Source organism: Heterodontus francisci, chromosome 36 (genome assembly GCF_036365525.1).
Source record: "Heterodontus francisci isolate sHetFra1 chromosome 36, sHetFra1.hap1, whole genome shotgun sequence".
Taxonomy (NCBI): Eukaryota; Metazoa; Chordata; class Chondrichthyes; order Heterodontiformes; family Heterodontidae; genus Heterodontus; species Heterodontus francisci.
Window position 1 is genome coordinate 32,643,555 of NC_090406.1, and position 21,036 is coordinate 32,664,590.

The window sequence follows — 21,036 nt, forward strand, 5'->3', positions numbered from 1 at the left end:
GCAAGCATTTGCTGTTTCTGCTTTTCATTGCTATTCAGCAACCGACTAAAATGTGAAGGGATGAAGACCGCATTTGACCTATTTCTGATCGTCTTCCATGGTTGAATAGCACTCACTATGCAGACTCTTTGGGCTGAATTTTCCTGCAGGCTTCAGACCTGACATCAGAACCAAATGGGGTCCCAAGGCCACACTTTGCAGCATGGGTGCAGGCACAGGGATATTCCTGGAGACAGCTTCCCTTCTCTGAGCTTGCTGTCCTGGGTGCCCAATGCTGCCAGCGGCAGCTCTGAAGCCTCAGCAGCCCCACCAGGAGAGGTGGGCACTGATGAGGCAGGTTGGGGATTGAGAAGGCGCCTCAACATGGAGGTGCCCTCAGAGAGGTATGTTTAAAATAAAAATTCAGAGGGGCCAAGCAGGAAGCCTACGTGGATCAGAGGGGAAATCCCTCCGGAAAGCTCGTTGGGGTTTAGGGGCTACCTTTCCTGCCCGTGCCCCCTCTTTGACTCCGAAGGCCCCCGGACTGCCACAGGGAAGCTGCCTACATGGAGCTTGTGGCTCCCCATGCAGCGGGCAGCCAGTCTGCCACCAGCAAAATGCCAGTAGGCCATCTAAATCGCTTCTAATTTGGGCATTAGATACAGTAATTGGCTGCCCACCTCCATTCAGCGGGCAGCTGATCCGGGTCGCTGCCCACTGCTGGGAAACTTTCCCTGGTGGCAAGAGTGCATCAGGGATCTGCCGATGTGACTCCCCGTTATTTTCCCGCCCCTTCCATTTCCAAGCCCACCACTCCTGGGCCACGAAAATTCTGCCCTTTTATGTAAAGAATGACATTTAAGTGAGTTATGGGAGAGTGACTATGGAATGGTATCCGAGCAAGAGTCAGTACTTTCAGGAGAGGAAGGAGAGGAATAGGCTTTTGTTTTCTATGTAAATATAAAAAAAATCTCAAAAATAGACTGTCATATTTTTGTGTTTCTTTATCTTTTTCTTTAAACATTGGATACTTTTGCATGTTTCAGGCTACTCTCATAGCTGAGTGCTAGTTATGTTGCAGTGACTGTTCTCACATGCCAGATAGCACTACACTAGATTTCGACTTAATGCCAAACATATTAATCAAACTGTTAAATTGAATAATGCTAACATGCTATAGATTTTTATAATAAAGATTCACTAGCTCCTTGAGTAGTAGAAAATAATAAATAGGTTAGTGCAGCTTTTACAAACTATGATTAAAGTACTATTTTATACATGACAGTTCTTTTCTTTGCCTCACCATGTATAGACTACTTTGTTCTCTTTCTCCAAAGGTTTCAGACAGATCTCAAAGATAGTCTAATAAATACCTTGAAAAAAAGTAATCAGGATCCAGTGAATTTAAGTCACTTTCAAGTTCAGAGAGAGCTGTTAATCACAAATATTTTTGGAATTGTACAAGATATTGGCATTTCAGCTGAGCCTCCTGCCTCCGGCTTTTGCCTGACAAATACCATTGATCTGTAAAATGTATAACAAACTAAGCTGGTATATTCCTCCCTGAGTGAAGCTGATGTTTAACCCGTGTACCAGAATTAACAAAGTCTATGCCAAGCTAAAACTTCAACAAGGACACTTTTTTTTTTAAACTCAGGAATTGTCTGCAAACTCTTTATTATAGCTGACATCAGATTTGTACATTTACACACTGACATGAGAAAGCAGAACATTTAAGAGCCCTTTACTTTCTCTGCGTTTGATCAAAGTGCAAATAAATCTTCACGGAACATGGATTCCATCCAAGGAAGCTCGACTTCCACTATGAAATGCTGCTTATTTGGCAAAAAAAGTTATCAAAAGCAAGTAACAACAGTACAAGGCTATGTGTCTGTTATTTAAATGCTGGGTTTTTCTTCTTTTCACCTTGTGCCCCCCCCACTCCCCCATCAGTTTTCACCCCTTTTTTTGAAGGTGTAGACATACTGGGCTATAATTTCAGAAGGACTGGCATCTCTCTGACACCTTGCCCATTTCAGCATTTTTTGTGTGCGAGCCTCAACAGATGAGTGGAGTGTCAACGTGTGAGATCCTACCTGATCTCTGTTTTTTCTTTCCTTAAACCATGGGCCCGAAGAGGAATTGTACCTTCCCTGCTGCAACCTTGGCTGAGATCTGCTAACTCTGCGTAGACCATAATGAGGTTTATGTTGGTATTTTTTTTAAATATCTCCAAACAGACAGTCTTAATAAAGTAGCTTTCATTATGAATAGTTAATTCACTGTTTGCTTAAAGAAAAGTTGCTTGGTATTAATACCTTCATCAGAATCTAGAGTGTGTGGGATAGACCTTGATATGCGAGATCATTAGTTAAATTTCACCATGATAGACAGCCCTGCATTCATTTAACATAATTGCCTCTTCACAGCAATCACTTTCACAATTTAATACGAATTATATAATTATGGAGGTGTTTTTAAAAAGGAGCAATAACAAAGGATATTCAATGTAATCAGTTGTGAGAAATTCCAGAAACCTTATTAACAGTTACCTTCGTGGTTAGAAACATAGCAAAATAGAAGCAGGAGTAGGCCATTCGGCCCTTCGAGCCTGCATCGCCATTCAATACGATCATGGCTGATCATCCAAACTCAGTACCCTGTTGCAAAAACAAGAAATGCTGGATTCACTCAGCAGGTCTGGCAGCATCTGTGGAAAGAGAAGCAGAGTTAACGTTTCGGGTCAGTGACCCTTCTTCGGAACTGACAAATATTAGAAAAGTCACAGATTATAAACAAGTGAGGTGGGGGTTGGGCAAGAGATAACAAAGGAGAAGGTGCAGATTGGACCAGGCCACATAGCTGACCAAAAGGTGACGGAGCAAAGGCAAACAATATGTTAATGGTGTGTTGAAAGACAAAGCATTAGTACAGATTAGGTGTGAATACACTGAATATTGAACAGCAGCAAGTGCAAACCTGAAGAAAAACAAACTGAAAAAAACAGTGGGTAAGAACAAAGAACAAGCAAAGATAATTACAGCACAGGAACAGGCCCTTCGGCCCTCCAAGCCTGCGCCGATCCAGATCCTCTCTCTAAACATGTCGCCTATTTTCTAAGGTTCTGTATCTCTTTTCTTCCTGCCCATTCATGTATCTGTCTAGATTCATCTTAAAAGACTCCATCGTGCCCGCATCTACCACCTCCGCTGGCAATGCGTTCCAGGTGCCCACCACCCTCTGCGTAAAGAACTTTCCACGCATATCCCCCCTAAACTTTTCCCCTTTCACTTTGAACTCGTGTCCTCTAGTAATTGAAACCCCCACTCTGGGAAAAAGCCTCTTGCTGTCCACCCTGTCTATACCTCTCATGATTTTGTACACCTCAATCAGGTCCCCCCTCAACCTCCGTCTTTCTAATGAAAATAATCCTAATCTGCTCAACCTCTCTTCAAAGCTAGCGCCCTCCATACCAGGCAACATCCTGGTGAACCTCCTCTGCACCCTCTCCAAAGCATCCACATCCTTTTGATAATGTGGCGACCAGAACTGTACGCAGTATTCCAAATGTGGCCGAACCAAAGTCCTATACAACTGTAACATGACCTGCCAACTCTTGTACTCAATGCCCCGTCCGATGAAGGAAAGCATGCCGTATGCCTTCTTGACCACTCTATTTACCTGCGTTGCCACCTTCAGGGAACAGTGGACCTGAACACCCAAATCTCTCTGGACATCAATTTTCCCCAGGACTTTTCCATTTACTGTATAGTTCACTCTTGAATTGGATCTTCCAAAATGCATCACCTCGCATTTGCCCTGATTGAACTCCATCTGCCATTTCTCTGCCCAACTCTCCAATCTATCTATATTCTGCTGTATTCTCTGACAGTCCCCTTCGCTATCTGCTACTCCACCAATCTTAGTGTCGTCTGCAAACTTGCTAATCAGTCCACCTATACTTTCCTCCAAATCATTAATGTATATCACAAACAACAGTGGTCCCAGCACGGATCCCTGTGGAACACCACTGGTCACACGTCTCCATTTTGAGAAACTCCCTTCTACTGCTACTCTCTGTCTCCTGTTGCCCAGCCAGTTCTTTATCCATCTAGCTAGTACACCTTGGACCCCAAGCGCCTTCACTTTCTCCATCAGTCTGCCATGGGGAACCTTATCAAACGCCTTACTGAAGTCCATGTATATGACATCGACAGCCCTTCCCTCATCAATCAACTTTGTCACTTCCTCAAAGAATTCTATTAAGTTGGTAAGACATGACCTTCCCTGCACAAAACCATGTTGCCTATCACTGATGAGCCCATTTTCTTCCAAATGGGAATAGATCCTATCCCTCAGTATCTTCTCCAGCAGCTTCCCTACCACTGACGTCAGGCTCACCGGTCTATAATTACCTGGATTATCCCTGCTACCCTTCTTAAACAAGGGGACAACATTAGCAATTCTCCAGTCCTCCGGGACCTCACCCGTGTTTAAGGATGCTGCAAAGATATCTGTTAAGGCCCCAGCTATTTCCTCTCTCGCTTCCCTCAGTAACCTGGGATAGATCCCATCCGGACCTGGGGACTTGTCCACCTTAATGCCCTTTAGAATACCCAACACTTCCTCCCTCCTTATGCCGACTTGACCTAGAGTAATCAAACATCTGTTCCTAACCTCAACATCCGTCATGTCCCTCTCCTCGGTGAATACCGATGCAAAGTACTCATTTAGAATCTCACCCATTTTCTCTGAGTCCAAGCATAACATTCCTCCTTTGTCCTTTAGTGGGCCAATCCTTTCTCTAGTTACCCTCTTTCTCCTTATATATGAATAAAAGGCTTTGGGATTTTCCTTAACCCTGTTTGCTAAAGATATTTCATGACCCCTTTTAGCCCTCTTAATTCCTCGTTTCAGATTGGTCCTACATTCCCGATATTCTTTCAAAGCTTCGTCTTTCATCAGCCGCCTAGACCTTATGTATGCTTCCTTTTTCCTCTTAGCTAGTCTCACAATTTCACCTGTCATCCATGGTTCCCTAATCTTGCCATTTCTATCCCTCATTTTCACAGGAACATGTCTCTCCTGCACGCTAATCAACCTCTCTTTAAAAGCCTCCCACATATCACATGTGGATTTACCTTCAAACAGCTGCTCCCAATCTACATTTCCCAGCTCCTGCCGAATTTTGGTATAGTTGGCCTTCCCCCAATTTAGCACTCTTCCTTTCGGACCACTCTCGTCTTTGTCCATGAGTATTTTAAAGCTTACGGAATTATGATCACTATTCCCAAAGTGGTCCCCTACTGAAACTTCAACAACCTGGCCGGGCTCATTCCCCAACACCAGGTCCAGTATGGCCCCTTCCCGAGTTGGACTATTTACATACTGCTCTAGAAAACCCTCCTGGATGCTCCTTACAAATTCTGCTCCATCTGGACCTCTAACACAAAGCGAATCCCAGTCAATGTTGGGAAAATTATAATCTCCTATCACCACCACCCTGTTGCTCCTACATCTTTCCATAATCTGTTTACATATTTGTACCTCTATCTCACGCTCGCTGTTGGGAGGCCTGTAGTACAGCCCCAACATTGTTACCGCACCCTTCCTATTTCTGAGTTCTGTCCATATTGCCTCACTGCTCGAGTCCTCCATAGTGCCCTCCTTCAACACAGCTGTGATATCCTCTTTGACCAGTAATGCAACTCCTCCACCCCTTTTACCTCCCTCTCTATCCCGCCTGAAGCATCGATATCCTGGGATATTTAGTTGCCAATCATGCCCTTCCCTCAACCAAGTCTCAGTAATAGCAATAACATCATACTCCCAGGTACTAATCCAAGCCCTAAGTTCATCTGCCTTACCTACTACACTTCTTGCATTAAAAGAAATGCACCTCAGACCACCAGTCCCTTTATATTCATCATCTGCTCCCTGCCTGCTCTTCCCCTTAGTAAGCAAACTGAACAAACTAAGATGAAATGAAATAAATGCAAAAAAGATTGTAAAAAATGTAAAAAGGAATGTAAAAAAAAAAGGAAGAAAAAATAACTAAAAATGACTAAAAATGAAAGTAAAGTGGGGAGCTGTCATGCTCTGAAATTATTGAACTCAATGTTCAGTCCGGCAGGCTGTAGTGTGCCTAATCGGTAGATGAGATGCTGTTCCTTGAGCTTGCGTTGATGTTCACTGGAACACTGCAGCAATCCCAGGACAGAGATGAGAGCAGGGGGGAGTGTTGAAATGGCAAGCAACTGGAAGCTCAGGGTCCTGCTTGCGGACTGAGCGGAGATGTTCCGCAAAGCGGTCACCCAGTCTGCGCTTGGTCTCCCCAATGTAGAGGAGACCTGTTGATCAGACAGAATGTAGTGAGTAGGCAGTCTCCAGGCTCAGCAGAAATAAAATGGTTTCTAACTTTTAGATTTGGATGCACTTGTGCATATTATAGTAAGTAGAAATGTTTCATATATATTGAGTGAAAAAGAATCTAGAACTTCTGTATAGCACTTTATCTGACATCCCACAATGCTTTACAACCAATTAATTACTTTTGAAATGCTGTTCATTCGACAAACACTTTGCTCCAACAAGATTACACAAACAGCCCTTGAGATAAATTACCACTTTATCTGTTTTTGGTGATCTTAGTTGATGGGGGCATGTTGGTCATGAGGAGAGCTCCCTGCCTCTCTTCAAATAGTACCATGGATCTTAATTGTTCACCTGGAAAAGCAGACAGGGCATTAGTTAAATATCTCATCCAAATGATGGCACCTTGATTGATGCAATACTCCATCAATGCTGAACTAAAGTGTCAGCCTAGATTACATGCTGAGGTATTGCAGTTCTGACTCCCAGCTGAAAATGATTGTGCCAAGCTGGTGTGTAAAAACAAATTCCACAATCTCTCACTTCCAGTTGGAAGCTGCACTGAAGGAGTATATGTTGGTCAGTCAGGGCTGTACAGTAGTAGCAGATTCTCTAACCTATGTTCCCTTCCCCTTTGGCCAGGGAAGTTCATGAAATTAAGATTATATTGTGCTTACTGAGATGAGGAATGCTAAAGCAGAGGAATGAAGCACCTAATTTTTAATATTCTTTTGTGGGATGTGGGCATTGCTGTCTAGGCCAGCATTTATTGCCCATCCCTAATTGCTCTTGAGAAGTGGTGGTGAGTTGCCTTCTTGAACCGCTGCAGTCCATGTAGCGTAGGTACACCCACAGCGTTGTGAGGAAGGGTGTTCCAGGATTTTGACCCAGCGACAGTGAAGGAATGGCAATATAGTTCCAAGTCAGGAACGGAACTTGCAGGTGGTGATGTTCCCATGCATCTGCTGCTCTTGTCCTTCTAGGTGGTAAAGATCTCGGTTTTGGAAGGTGCTGTCAAAGGAGGCTTGATGAGTTGCTGCAGTGCATCTTGTAGATGGTACACAGTGCTGCCACTGTGTCAGTGGTGGAAGGAGTGAATGTTGAAGGCGTTGGATGGGGTGCCAATCAAGTGGGCTGCTCTGACCTGGATGGTGTCGAGCTTCTTGAGTGTTGTTGGAGCTGCACTCATCCCAGCAAGTGGAGAGTATTCCATCACGCTGCTGACATGTGCCTTGTAGATGGTGGACAGGGTTTGGGCAATCAGGAGGTGAGTTACTCGCCACAAAATTCCCAGCCTCAGTAGCCACAGTACTTATATGGTTGGTCCAGTTCAGTTTCTGGTCAATGGTAACAATGGATGTTGATAGTGGGGGATTCAGCGATCATAATGCCATTGAATGTCAAGGGGAGATGGTTGGTTGGGCCAAATGGCCTCCTCCTATGCCATAAATGACACTATGACTATGACTCTTGTTGGAGATGGTCATTGCCTGGCACTTGTGTGGCACAAATGTAACTTGCCACTTATCAGCCTGAATTTTGTCCAAGTCTTGCTGCAAATGGACACGGACTGCTTCAGTATCTGAGGAGTCTCGATTATGATGATTAAGTATTCAATATCATTGTTAGGTCAGCTGTTGCACAATAAAGCTCCCTGTATTCTGCCCCAAAGAATACCTTAGTCGCAACCATTCAGCAATGAGACCTCTTTCCATTTTGTTCACAAGCCAAAAATGCAAAATGCAATTTGTTCTCGTTTGATATGACCTCCTGTTAACAGTAGGTAGTAAACTGGTGACTAAGTAAGAAAAATTACATACAGCATTAGTGGATTATTTTAGAGTGGAACGTATTTCAGTCATGCCTTCAATCAATCAAATATAAATTGGAATTGCCCAGGTAGTTCAGAATCGAAGTTGTTCTGCTTCATAGCCCACTGTGTCTGGGAAGCCACATGAGGCAGTGCACATCTTGACATGATAAGAGTAGTGACCCAGAAAAAATAAAGGAACTGTAAGTCTTGGCACCCTTGGAGGCTAACAGTGAAAGATAATCAAGTTCAACATGATCTGGGACTCAAATATCAATATCCGGGAACCAGGTATATAGTTTTAAAAGGCTAACTTCAAAGAAAATAGGGAACAGCTTGGGCAACTTGATTGGAAACTTACACAACATTCCAGTGAAGGACAAGTGGGATACCTTTAAAAGAGATACTTAGAATCAGCCAGTGTAAACTCAACATATGTGATCCTAAATGGTTTAACAAATTGATCAGAAGCAAACCAGGAAGGAAGAACTGTCATGATTGTATGTGTGGGCTTGAGTATTAGAGACTATATGGTACTTGGAAGTGAAACTGAAAGTAACTGTGTTTTGGGGAAAACACCTGACCTGGGGGTTGTTGTTAGGTCAAAAAGGCTATGTAGCCACAGTGAGCAGCAGTAAGCAAGAACTGTACAGAAGTCTTTTTATTAAAGCTTGTTAAATCTTTGTTAAAGTTAAATCTGTGACTTCAAATGTGATTCTTCAGCCTGAGGTAAGTGACAAGAACAACCTCTACAAATCCTGTTGGGAGAAATGTGTAGGGGCTCAGTGGAGATGAATATAGGAAGATATATAAACAAGTTAAAAGGGTGGTCAGAGGTCCAGAGAGAGACTGGTTAAAGGCATAGCTGCAGTAAGAGAGCAGTTCGGGAAGAAGTGAGGACTATAAAACAAATTGCAGATGAAGCTGAAACTAAGGCTGAGCACAAGATAGAATGAATGATTAATTCCTCCAAATATTCACTAGGGATGAATAACCGAAGTAGAATTTAACAAGTTCAGTATAACTCAGATGAAATGTTGAAAATAAATAAATTTGTTGAGGTTCACAGCACAGAAGGAGACGGTTTGGCCCATCATGTCTGTGTCAATTATAAGCGAGGGAAATCCACAACTAATTCCCATTTCCTTCTGTTTCTCCAAAGCCCTATATTTACTACTTCAAATATTTATCCAGTTTCTCTTTAAATGATGCAATGGTCTATGCCTCAGCCATTCTCTATTATAAAGCATTTCATGCTTGAACAATCCTGAGTAAAGACATTTCTCCTAACATTACTGTCTGTGACAATTTCAAATTGATGACCTCTTGTCAATGGCTTTCCAACCAGAAGAAATAGTCTATCCCTATTCACTCTCCAAACTTTTCATAATATTAAGAACCTTTATTAAATCTTCTCTTGGCCTTCTCTGCGCAATTGGAAATAGTCCCAGTCTTTCCTTATAATTATAGTTTCCCATTCTTGGCATCATCCTGTTCAATTTATGCTGTACATTCTCTAATGTCCTTTCTATAATCAGACACCACAAAGTTGTACACAATATTCTTAATTGTAGCCCAGCACAACTACAATAATATTCCCTTATTCTTGTACTGTATGTCCATACTTAACAAATTTCAAAAAGCTGTTGGCCTTTTTTAAACCTTTGCCTGTATTTGCCTCTTCAAGGAGTTATACAAACCCTCCAGTAGAAATTGAGTAAATACTCTGACTCTTTGGTTTTTCTCTTTTTTTTTGTTCATACTTAGTCATAGAGTCGTACAGCATAGAACAGGCCCTTCGGCCCACCGCCTCCTTGCAGACCATAATGCCTATCTATACTAATCCCACCTGCCTGTATTAGTTCCATATCCCTCTATGCCTTGCTTGTTCAAGTACCTGTCCAGATGCCTCTTAAATGTTGCTACTGTTCTTGCCTCCACCACCTCCTCAGGCAGCTCATTCCAGATACCCACTATTCTTTGTGGGAAAAATTTACCCCTTTGATCCCCTTTAAACTTCCTCCCTCTCACCTTAAATCTATGCCATCTAGTTTTAGTCACCCCTACCATGGGAAGCAGACTCTGGCTATCTACCCTATCTATGCCTCTCATAATTTTATATACTTCTATCATGTCCCCTCTCAGCCTCCTTCACTCCAGGGAAAACAGACCCAGCCTATCCAATCTCTCTTTATAACTCAAGCCCTCCAAACCAGGCAACATCTTTCTGTACCCTCTCTAGCTTAATCACTTCTGCCATCTGTCTGCCCAATCCGTAACCTGTCCATGTCCTGCTGAAATCTTTTAATGTTTGCCAAATCCCCTACTACTGTGTCATCAGCGAATTTGTTTATTTACTTCCTTTTACCATACTTCCTTCTCCAAGTACAAAACATATAAAGTTCTGAGAGGGCTTGACAGGGTAGATGCTGAGAGGCTCTTTCCTCTGGTTGGAGAGTCTATAACTAGGGGGGTCATAGTCTCAGGATAAAGGGTTTGCCATTTGGAATTGGGATGAGGAAATGTTTATTCACTAGAGAATTGTGAATCTTAGGAATTCTGCACCACCGGAAGGCTGTGGATGCTCAGTCGTTGAGTATATTCAAAACTGACATTGATAGATTTTTGGACACTAAGGGAATCAGCAGAAATCGGGAGAGGGTGGGAAAGTGGGGTTGAGGTAGAAGATCAACTATGATCTTATTGAATGGCGGAGCAGGCTGGAGGGTCTATATGGCCTACTCCTGCTCCTATTTCACATTCTTATGTTCTTAAATCAACTGTATATACCAAGAACAAGAGTGGGTCCAACATTGATCTTTGGGGCCATTCTACATTCCAAGCAGCACTGATTAACTTTAACCTATTGTTTCCTGACCATTAACCATCTATCTATGTTCCACATTTTCCTCTTACCATACATTTGAACTTTTATAAGAAAGCTTCCTGTAAGGCACTTTATTGAACATATTCTGAAACTCATTATAGACCACATTTACTGCATTCCCTTTATTTGTCCAGTTGATCAGTTACCTGAAAAGAAATGCTATTAAATTAGTCTCAACAGCTGGCCATTAACAAATTTATACTAGCTGCCATAATTTTATTCCAGATTATGTCCTCAGCTTGACAATTGTTCCATAACATTTTTTAATACACCTACATTCCCTCATCCACCATCATTTGTAAGTACTGACACAAGTACCTGAAATGTCTGCAGTGGTTCTCTGCCAGGGACTAATGGAGTTCCTGGAGAAGAAACCAGGTAAATGGCTAAAATCGGCTGTTTCGTCAGGTTTTCCCACTGATTCCACCAAAATTACAGTGGAAGAATCCCATTTAAATTCTGCCCTAAAATGTTTGTTTAATATATCTTTGCCATACCTTCATCTGCATGACTAGATTTATTTTTACATCTGAGTGGCCCTACTCTTTAATTATTCTTTTACTTTTTATGAGCTTGTAAAAGCCCTTCTGGATTCCTTTTATTTATCCATTTTCCCTTACAGCCTTCTAATTTATATTTTCACATATCCACAGCGTTTTTCCCATCATGGTATTTCTAATTTTGTTTCTACTTTTATCATATGCCTCCCTGTTGAGGTTCAGTGAAATTTTAATCTGTTTAATTAAATCCCATGGGATAATAGCTATTTATCCTAGGGTACTGAGAAAGACGAGGACAGAGATTTGTGAGGCACGAGCAATTGTAATGAGGGAGTCACTGGAGAGGGCCCAGTAGAGTCGAAACAGGCTAATGATAAAGCAGATGCAAAAAAATCTTCTATAGGGTGCACAATAATGTAATTATTAACTTAACTGTACAATAATAACCTAACAAAAAGCTGTGGGCATGAGTTCAGGGAGAGATCTGGCCTGACCAACCACCTTGACTTTTTTGAGGAAATTGCCTTTCAAGTGAAATGTTTGAAGCCCTACAAAGTAATGTATCAAAATTTCCAACAAAGTTCTACAAAAAGGACTGTAGTTATGGATTCACCATATACCGTGGGAGTCAATAATAAATTGGTTGAAGGGCAGAAAATAACTGGTTTTAGAGGAGTTGTGTCTCCTTTCTCCTCTGTGTTGAAATCAAAATTCTGAAACTCCAAAGTATTGTTCCCCAGGAACTGACACTTGCTGGGGTGTGGTTCTCCTGGGCACTGACCCATGCTGGGGTGCAGTTCCTTGGGTGTTAACTCTTGGTAGGGTACAGTTCCCAGGCACTGACTCTTGCTAGGGTACAGCTCCCAGGCACTGACTCTTGCTAGGGGGCAGTTTCCCCAGGCACTGACTCTTGCTGGGGTGCAGTTCTCCCAGGCGCCAACAGTTGCCAGGGTATAGTTCCCCAGGGTGCTGACTCTTGTTGGGGTACAGTCCCTCAGGTGCTGCCTCTTGCTGCAGTATAATTCCATAGGCTGGGCCAAATACTACGGTATAACTGTAGTGAGCACAATGAGATTCAATTTAAACAGAAATTTATGAAACCATCTAGAGGTGCCCGTCTCTCACTCCTTCAGCTTCAAGATGGCTGCAGTATAACTTTTTTTAAAAAAAAATTTTCTCTCTATCTTTCACCAGGAGGCTCAGGAAAGTTACCTGGAAAAAGCTGAGGAGTTGTATTCTGTTATGTGTGCTGCTGCAGATAAGGTTTGTTTGGCTTTAATAGGTTGTCATGTTCAGTTTCAACCCTGTACCAGATTCTTCCTCTGTCGATTTCAAAGAATCCCTGTGAAATTAATTTCCATCGTTTCAGTCCACTTTCTAGTGGATCGTGGCCTGCAGAACAAAACAGCCTTTAATTCAGCATTGGCAATCTCGCTGAGGGAAAAACACAATGATTTCCATGGGCAGTGGCAAAATATCACATGCTGCAATGGACATCCTCTGAGGTTAGGCCTAAAGCACATTGTTGGGACAGAATGGGAACTTTGCTCTTCATCTAATTAGTGTTTCATCTGGCCTAGAATGTGCTTGATGGGTAATGTAGAGGGTGCCGTACATGACCTGGGAGTGTTTAATGTTAATCATGGGTCCCTGAAATAAGGTATTCCATTTTCCAGCACTAATATCCCTCATCTTGATGAATCCAAAATTTACTAAATGAAAACATATTCCTGTGCTTGAACCCAAAAATTTGTGGTCAATTAAGAAGTGCTAGATAATTGTTTAGTGAATTATTGTAAGATCAAAACGGTATGTCATCAATTGAACAACACAAGGATAACTTGTGGCAGAACCTTACAATATAAAGGGAACATCATGCATGCAAAACTCTGCACTCACTTTCTGATGGCTCTTCGAGCATCTCTCTGACATTTCTGGGCAGGGGGGAGAAAAGGATGTTGCTTTGGTAATTCAATCATTTTCTGACTTTTAGTCACCAACATTGCTCTCCCTGTCTGAGTCTTTTTTGTCTCTTTCCATTTTATCAAAACCATTGCACATTTGAACTTTCCTTGTTTCCCCTAAGCTCTAAATAATGTGTCCTACACACAGCCCTCCTTCCTGTATTCTCACTGTGTTGAAGTCAAGATTCATCTCAGTGCCTCCTAGTGGAACTGCAACTGCGGAACTCCTCACTTTGCTGAGTCTTCCCTTCCCTGACAAGCTTTTAAAACACTGCTGATACCCTTCACCTGGGTTCCTCAATATAAATTACTTGGCAGAGTCCACACAGTCAAAAGTTATTCTCAACAATCATTATATTCCAATCGGACTTCTTATTGGAATTATAAAACCAGCATGTATCTACATAAATTAGTTTCTCCATTAACTGAAGAATAGTTTTTACATGCTGGAAATAAACAAGTCTATCAGAATCTTTAAAGAGAAATACTAGGTTTATTTGGGTATAAAATCTTCAGAGTATACACAAAAATCAACTTTTTTTTTCTCTTTCCAAATACTGGTGGACCTGCTGAGTATTTGCAGTTTTAAATTTGACTTGATTTCCATCTTTGTGATTTTATTCAATCTTATTTATCCTTTTCATATGAGCTCATTAAAATGTTTATCGTTAATATAAAAAGTGAGGGGAAGTCTGTAATTTGTTCAGATTCATTTTTCTTTTTCTTTGCAGCATGTACTGGGAGATGGCGAGAACACAAAAATAAGAGTGGCTGAGCTGGAGGATGAAGTGAAGACATTGAAGAAGATCAACAGAGACTTGTATGATTTTTCAGTGCAAGTTCTGACCAGCCATAAATAGAAAAGATGGAGAGAGAAAGTGCTGCAAATAATGTGGCACCCAGTATCAGGTTTTTGTTAGTAGTATGTTAATATAGACGTTCATAGACTTTGTAAAATGAACTGGTAACCTTGAGCATTTCCAATTGTGGTCCCACTAATGAGTCTGTAATTTGAATTATTTGTGCTGAGTTCAGAGGTGTTTGTGTCCTGTGCTTATTTGCACATAGTCAGGTCCACTTAAGTCGGATGTTTCTTGAGCTGCTTTTACATTGTCCTTTTTGGCATATTAGCTATGTTGATTCCAGACACATGGGTCTCATACTCATGACAGCCCCAATGTAAATTTGCCAGATTCGCTAAATCTTGAGATTGGGTGACTCAATTGATGCTGGCTCTTCCCAGTGACTTTTTTTTGGGAGAAGATATTGCCTTCACCTTCTGCTTGGGTTGTATTTTGAGAATCTGTTTGTAAATATATTAGTGCGCTACATATTTATTCCCTGAATCCTGGCAACTCGAGACTGCTTATAATTCTTCATAGGTTTGTCCTGTTTGAACGTTGTGGACTTGGAGGTTTGGAAAGGGCTGTTCTGTTGCCTCATTGGGGTCAAGATCTGTTATATAAGTATCTTTGGTATATGCAAATTAGAGGCAACATGAATTTAAACCTTATCTGTGGCCCTGAGGCCACGTGGTGTACACACGGTGCCTCTCAAAGACAGGCAGCTTGGATATTCAAATACTACAGTAACAATTTCCAATTCTCTGCAGTTTGTGAAGTGGTAGGTATCTCCTGTTCGGATTTAAACCCAAAGGCCTGATTTTGTGTTCAAAGCACAACAGGCATTTACTGTCTCTGCAGGATGCACTGATTTTGTCATCTCGCGCGATGATATCAAGCTGTGGGATATCACCAGAGCTGCAGGTCAACTCTTTGACCTCCCTCCAAAATGTGATGCTGTTAGCAAGTGTGGTTATCCTGGAATTGATATAGGATTTCGTGTTCAAAAGGAATCCTAGTCTTGTGGTCTCCCCTCTTCCTGTGGGGGAGTTGCCTCTTGTTTGACAACTTTCCACAGTGTTGTGATTGAAATCAGGAGCTCAGTGTGGGAAAAGCATAGGCATAGACCCAAATCCCATTTTGGAGCATAAGAGTGTGACCATCAACTAAGACAGCAATTGGAATTGTGACTTCTACATGGTTACTGGAGTAACTGGTCTGATCATGTGACACAATTCTCACATTTTGATTGGCTAGTGCTTTTGCTATTCTATGTCAAGTTGACTGTTTTGACTGATGGAAGCATTTAGAATCACAGCTCCCATTGCAATGTTTGTGTTCTACTTTGTGCCTCACATTTGAGTTGTCTATTCTCTCGATTTCTGTTTCTGGGAACTTTGTACATATCTGGAGTATCCGACATTTTTTAAATAAACATTTTGAAATAATCCCATAAATACTGTGATCTTTCTACTATGCAATTATTTTATATAGAATTCAGCATAAGATTAAGCTTGCATCCATACTGAAGTCTTTATATGAAGTTTTACTACTGGGATTTGTATAATTCTTCCTATTGCTGTAGAAATATCAACTGAACCATAGCAAAGTTTACAGTTTAGTATTATGACAGGAAGAGCATTTTTTTAATAACTCCAGGATTCAGGTAGTGAGAATGGCATCTCTGGGCTTGGAATTTGATCCAGTTAATATCAGGGAGAGGTTGGCACCTCTCATAAGAAACTTTCTTGTAATGAGCCCTGTTACTAATGGACACAAGTCCAAGAAATGCCTGTAATGTGGAACCAATTGGCAGCCTCCTAGAGTCCACACAAAGGGGAAAATGATAAACATCCCCTCTGGCACTTTAAACAACTTTTTATTTAAGGTTGGGATTATGGCAAAGTAGAGGGAGCTCTACTCTGCTTCCAGTTTATACTATACCTAACCTGGGAGTGCTTAAAGCCAGTACTGGGCACGAAAAGATGGATCCATTCCATTTGCCAATTTTCACGAGCACAGCAAATCATCTAATGTTTTTAAATTAACTTGTAGAATTCTACTGCCAGAAAGATGATTTATAACCAGCTTTTTATAATAGATTATGCAATTGATTATAAACCCATCAAGACAGAACTGTACTATTATATGCCTGCTGATTGGATTTTTATTTTTAATGTTTTTTAAAAACTGATTCTTCAAGATAAACCCTGCTGTGAGAGGTTACTTGACACATTTAGATATTTATTAACAGAATAATAATTCTTGTCTTAAGTTGGAGATGCTAAACTCATTGCAGGGTTAACATGGTGCGTTGCAGTTGGGACAAGGATGTTGCAAGAATTATTTTTTGGGGGGAGGGGCATTGCTGGATGCCTCACTGCTTCATAACACAAATGATATCTTCCTACTAAAAGAGAAAAGTATTTTTTCTGAGCATCTCTCATGACCACTGGCCCAGTCGGCTTCGATTTATCACCATAACAATTCTGCTTTCACATATCCGTGAAGCAGTTCTCTGTAATAAAAACAGAAAATGCTGGAAATTCTCAGCAGTTCTGGCAGCATCTGTGGAGAGAGAAAAAGCGTTAATGTTTCAGGTTGATGACCTTTCATCAGAAGAGTTCTCTATATTAACTGTGGTGACTGTAGTTATAAGTAGGCAAAGGAACCCCGAGGGAGAAAAGGCCAAATTACATCTAAAGTATGTTTCGCAGTTTGTGTAAAGCAAGTGGCCAGATGAATTTCTATTAAAATTGCGAGGCCGAGAAAAGGTAACGTTTGAAGGATAACATTGATGATATGGAGCTGATACACTAAAAGATGATTTCGACCATGGAGTAAACAGTGACCTTTCATAATGTGGCGATTGATCAATGGAAATTTATCAGAACACGTTCCTTTTTCCTGCTGAGTATTTCCAGCATTTTTTGTTTTTATTTTTTTGGTGTGCTTTCTGTCTCTTTTGGGATCTTGGAAATTTTACAGATAATAAATTGGAAAAAAATGTTAAATGATTTTTGAAGCAATGTCTTCAAATCACATTTCTGCTTCCAAATAAGAAAATAAATGGTTTTAAGTAGTTTAAAAAGTGTCCTTTCCATTTAGTTTCTGATCAGAACTTTGTACAACTGCATTGTCCTTCCACCTCTCCTGGGGTTACACCTGAAACCATTTTTCGGAATCCTCTGGGCCTGTTGTATATTTCTAGCATTTTCTATTTTGTTAATGAGTTGCCTTTCACGCAAATGCTTTTGTTGTAATGGATGGAATTCAATTCACCTTGAAACTTTGCTTTCCAAGTTTGCCTGTCAAAGACAATTCAGGGTTACCTGCCTGTGCTGGTCTCCACTCCTGATTTCGCAGGCAAACAACCTGACAGAGAGGTGGCATCAGTAAAGGTAGTAATTCTAGATCCTTCCCAAGGCAAGGAAAAAGTTAACAGTTAATCAAAGAAAACCATCTTTGTTAAATTAGGTCTGGAAACAGACACTGAAAATGATTGAATGAGGTGACTACCTGTTCAATTTATCAAGAAACACACACAAATCTCATCCTCTATCCTGTCTAAGAAGGATTTTGTTCTGTTAAACAAACCTTAACTGGCAAATGTAATTGGTAAATGTATTAAAGTTGAGCTGTGTGTAGAGGGGAGGAGGCAGAAGGGGGGATAGAGGACAGCACGGCCACCATGGCAGCTGAGAGAAAACAAATTCCTCCAATCATTGTAGTGATATTGTGGTCTATGCTAAGTTACCTGGTTTCCGGCAGGTAATAGTTGAGACAACAACAACAATGGCCTGCATTTATATAGTGCTATTAACGTAGTAAAACATCCCAAGGCACTTCACAGAAGCAATTATTAAACAAAATTTGACACTGAGCCCACATAAGGGAATATTAGGACAGATGACCAAAATCTTGGCCAAAGAGGTTTTAAGGGGTGTCTTAAAGGAGGAGAGATGGCAAGTTTTAGAAAGAATTCCAGAGCTGTGGGCCTAGGCACCTGATGGCACAGTCACCATTGATAAAGCAATTAAAATCAGGGATCGGCAAGAAGCACAACAATTGTCATCAACACACCTGGGTGAGAAGGGAAAATAAGCTATCACTATCCAGTGACCTCTGCTGGAAAGTACATCTAAATCCTGGGTGAGGATAAGATCCAGTGAAGCCACAGTGTTCCAATGGTCAAATAGCCTGCTGGCTCTTTGTCTAGCTCCACATCTGGATGAGGTACCGGAGGGCTTGTAGTCCCAATGCCACAGCAAAGAGTGGGGAGGAAGAACTGAACATAGCATACTTAAAACTATTACTATATCATGCACAGGCGGTAACTTTTTAGCATGCCTTTTGCCATTGTGACCAAGATCAGCAAACGCAAGTCAGATCCAAGATCCAAACTTGGGCCTTTCCCAGTCTTATATGGCTTAGGTCTACTCTGGAAATGGTTTTGTCTATTAACCTACCTTGGAGCAACTCCACCCGATAGGAGGATATAATCTGTATGAGGTATGTACCTTTACCAAACTCTCTTATAAATGGTTATATTGCTTCAATTTAAATCACATGGTTTCATCTAACTCTGTTAGTTCCAAATCTTTTCATGATGTAAACATTTATTTATATTATAAATAGATTGATGAGTGTAATTTAAGGCAGTTATTAATTCTGTATGTAGTGCACTTCATTCTATTTATAGCAAACTCCTTTCAGGGTTAGTGGGTCAAACTCCTAATGAACCCAACCCCAACTTGCAAGATAGCCACACTGTTTAATATCTATCAATGCATCTAGAATGGCTGTGTTACAGACAGGTGGTAACGGGAGTGGGTGGTTCCCACTGTTCACCTCCCAACTAACTGCAATCGTGTTTTGTTTAAAATGATGAGTTAGTCCCTGAGTGTTTCTTTTTAGGGTCAATGGGTGGTTGATAGTCGGCACAGACTTGGTGGGCCGAAGGGCCTGTTTCAGTGCTGTATCTCTAAATAAATAAATAAATGGCAGGTTTTCTTGTAGGTTTAAAACAAAAGATTAACTATTTATTAAACAATATTAGTTCCCCAAAATGTTAGCAACACTACACATGCATGCATTTGCTCTCGCAGGCATATTCAGGAGAAGATAGAAGGTAAAGGGTAAGAGTTCAATGTGTGGTAGGTGTTCCTGGTTTATAGTAAACCTATTGAATCTTCTAAGTAAGACCGTCTCTTTTAAAGGTGCAGACCTGGGTGTTTGTAGTGTTGAATTTGTTGAGGTGTTGTAGATTTTGGCGATTAAGATTTCAGACTGGGGGTGGTCATTTTCAGTTCTCTGCTGAAAGTTGAAGTGTAGAATTAGCAGCAGGGCTGCTTCTTGTATCGGCTGGATCTTTCCACAGCCCCTGGCTGGACTGTCTTCTGTGATGTGGCTGTGATTTCTTCCTCTGTCCAAAAGGTTATCTTTTAAGGTCAAAAATCCATGAAATTAGAGTCTCTGTTAGTTGACATGTGACCTTCTCTCCTGGTGTGACCACACAATGGACCAGGATGTGGAATCTATGGCTATTTATTGATGTTTGGATGAGTATCATTCAGTTATGATGTGTCTACTTAACACCTCCTTTGTCTCAGAAGAAATCCATTCAATTCAGGAATGTCTCTTGATGGTTTCAGGATAGGTCTAATCAACACCTCTTAGTCTGGAATGTATCTTTTTGTCCTTTCAAGACAGTGAAGCAGTGTTTGAATACATAAGCCAGATCATCTGGACTTTCGGCGGCCATTTGCAGCACACTGTCCACTTTTTTTAAAAGAAGTCAATTTCAAAGAGTCCGCATTAAATAAAGTTCATAACTTAAAAGTAGGAATATGATATGTCTTTACTGGGCATGACAGCTGCAATCCATACAATGAAGCCACAAAAAAATGGATAACTGAGACAGCTGCTCCCACAGGACGTGTGTCTGTGTTATACACTGCTGTATGAGACAGAAATTAGAAGATAGAGTGAGAAAATCTTGTAGGTTTGCAGAAAAGAATTTTTTCCTCCAAATTTACTCAATGAAGAATGACTCCATGGGTGAGATATAAGGACACCTTGCACCTATAGAACTGCATCCCAGTGAGAGGCAGCACCATCAAGTGGAGTGGAAGGTGTCAGCCCAGGCAAAATGATCAACCAGACCTTCATTTATAAGATTTCCTGTGTGTGCTCGATGCAAGAAAACCTTAAACCTATTTCATTCCATGTGGCACACAGGAAATCTTGCCCCCTTGTGTTGTACAACTTATACTATCAAAGGTCTCCCCTTCAGTAAAGGGATCCATGTGCATAATCTCCTCCGATTCCTAAATCCAGAAAGCTGATTTGGCTGCCACAGTGCTCTATCGCAGCAACAAAATTGAAGTTCAACTTATATTTTTTCATCGTGTGTATAATCTTACATTCATCACTACTTGTGAACGCAGAAGCATGAGGCAGTGCATCTCAACCAGAATCTTGGTCACCAAGCATTTGTCTCCAGGGCACCTTCATTAATATACTCAAACCTGCAGTGGAGTTGGGGTTAGTGATAATTCCTCAGCTCATGTTTTGTTGTGTATGAAGCTCAGGTTCCGCTGATGTGAGCACCAGCAGATGCTGGCAAACAGCCTGTCAACACTCACTACATAAGCTCATAAATGGAGTTAGAAGTGTCTGT

The 21,036-nt window shown here is 41.2% G+C and overlaps 1 protein-coding gene across 3 annotated transcripts in view; it reads left to right on the forward strand.

Moving 5' to 3' along the window:
• Positions 1 to 15,802, forward strand: part of wdr18 (WD repeat domain 18) — a 208,027-nt gene extending 192,225 nt beyond the window's left edge. For 2 of the 3 annotated variants that reach the window (XM_068016466.1, XM_068016468.1), the window contains 2 exons: positions 12,743 to 12,811; positions 14,244 to 15,802. In XM_068016466.1, coding sequence (XP_067872567.1) covers positions 12,743 to 12,811; positions 14,244 to 14,372 — 198 coding nt within the window. In that variant the 3' untranslated portion in view covers positions 14,373 to 15,802. The remainder of the gene's footprint in view (positions 1 to 12,742; positions 12,812 to 14,243) is intronic. The other variant, XM_068016467.1, reaches the window with a different exon arrangement.
• Positions 15,803 to 21,036: the final 5,234 nt, after the last annotated feature.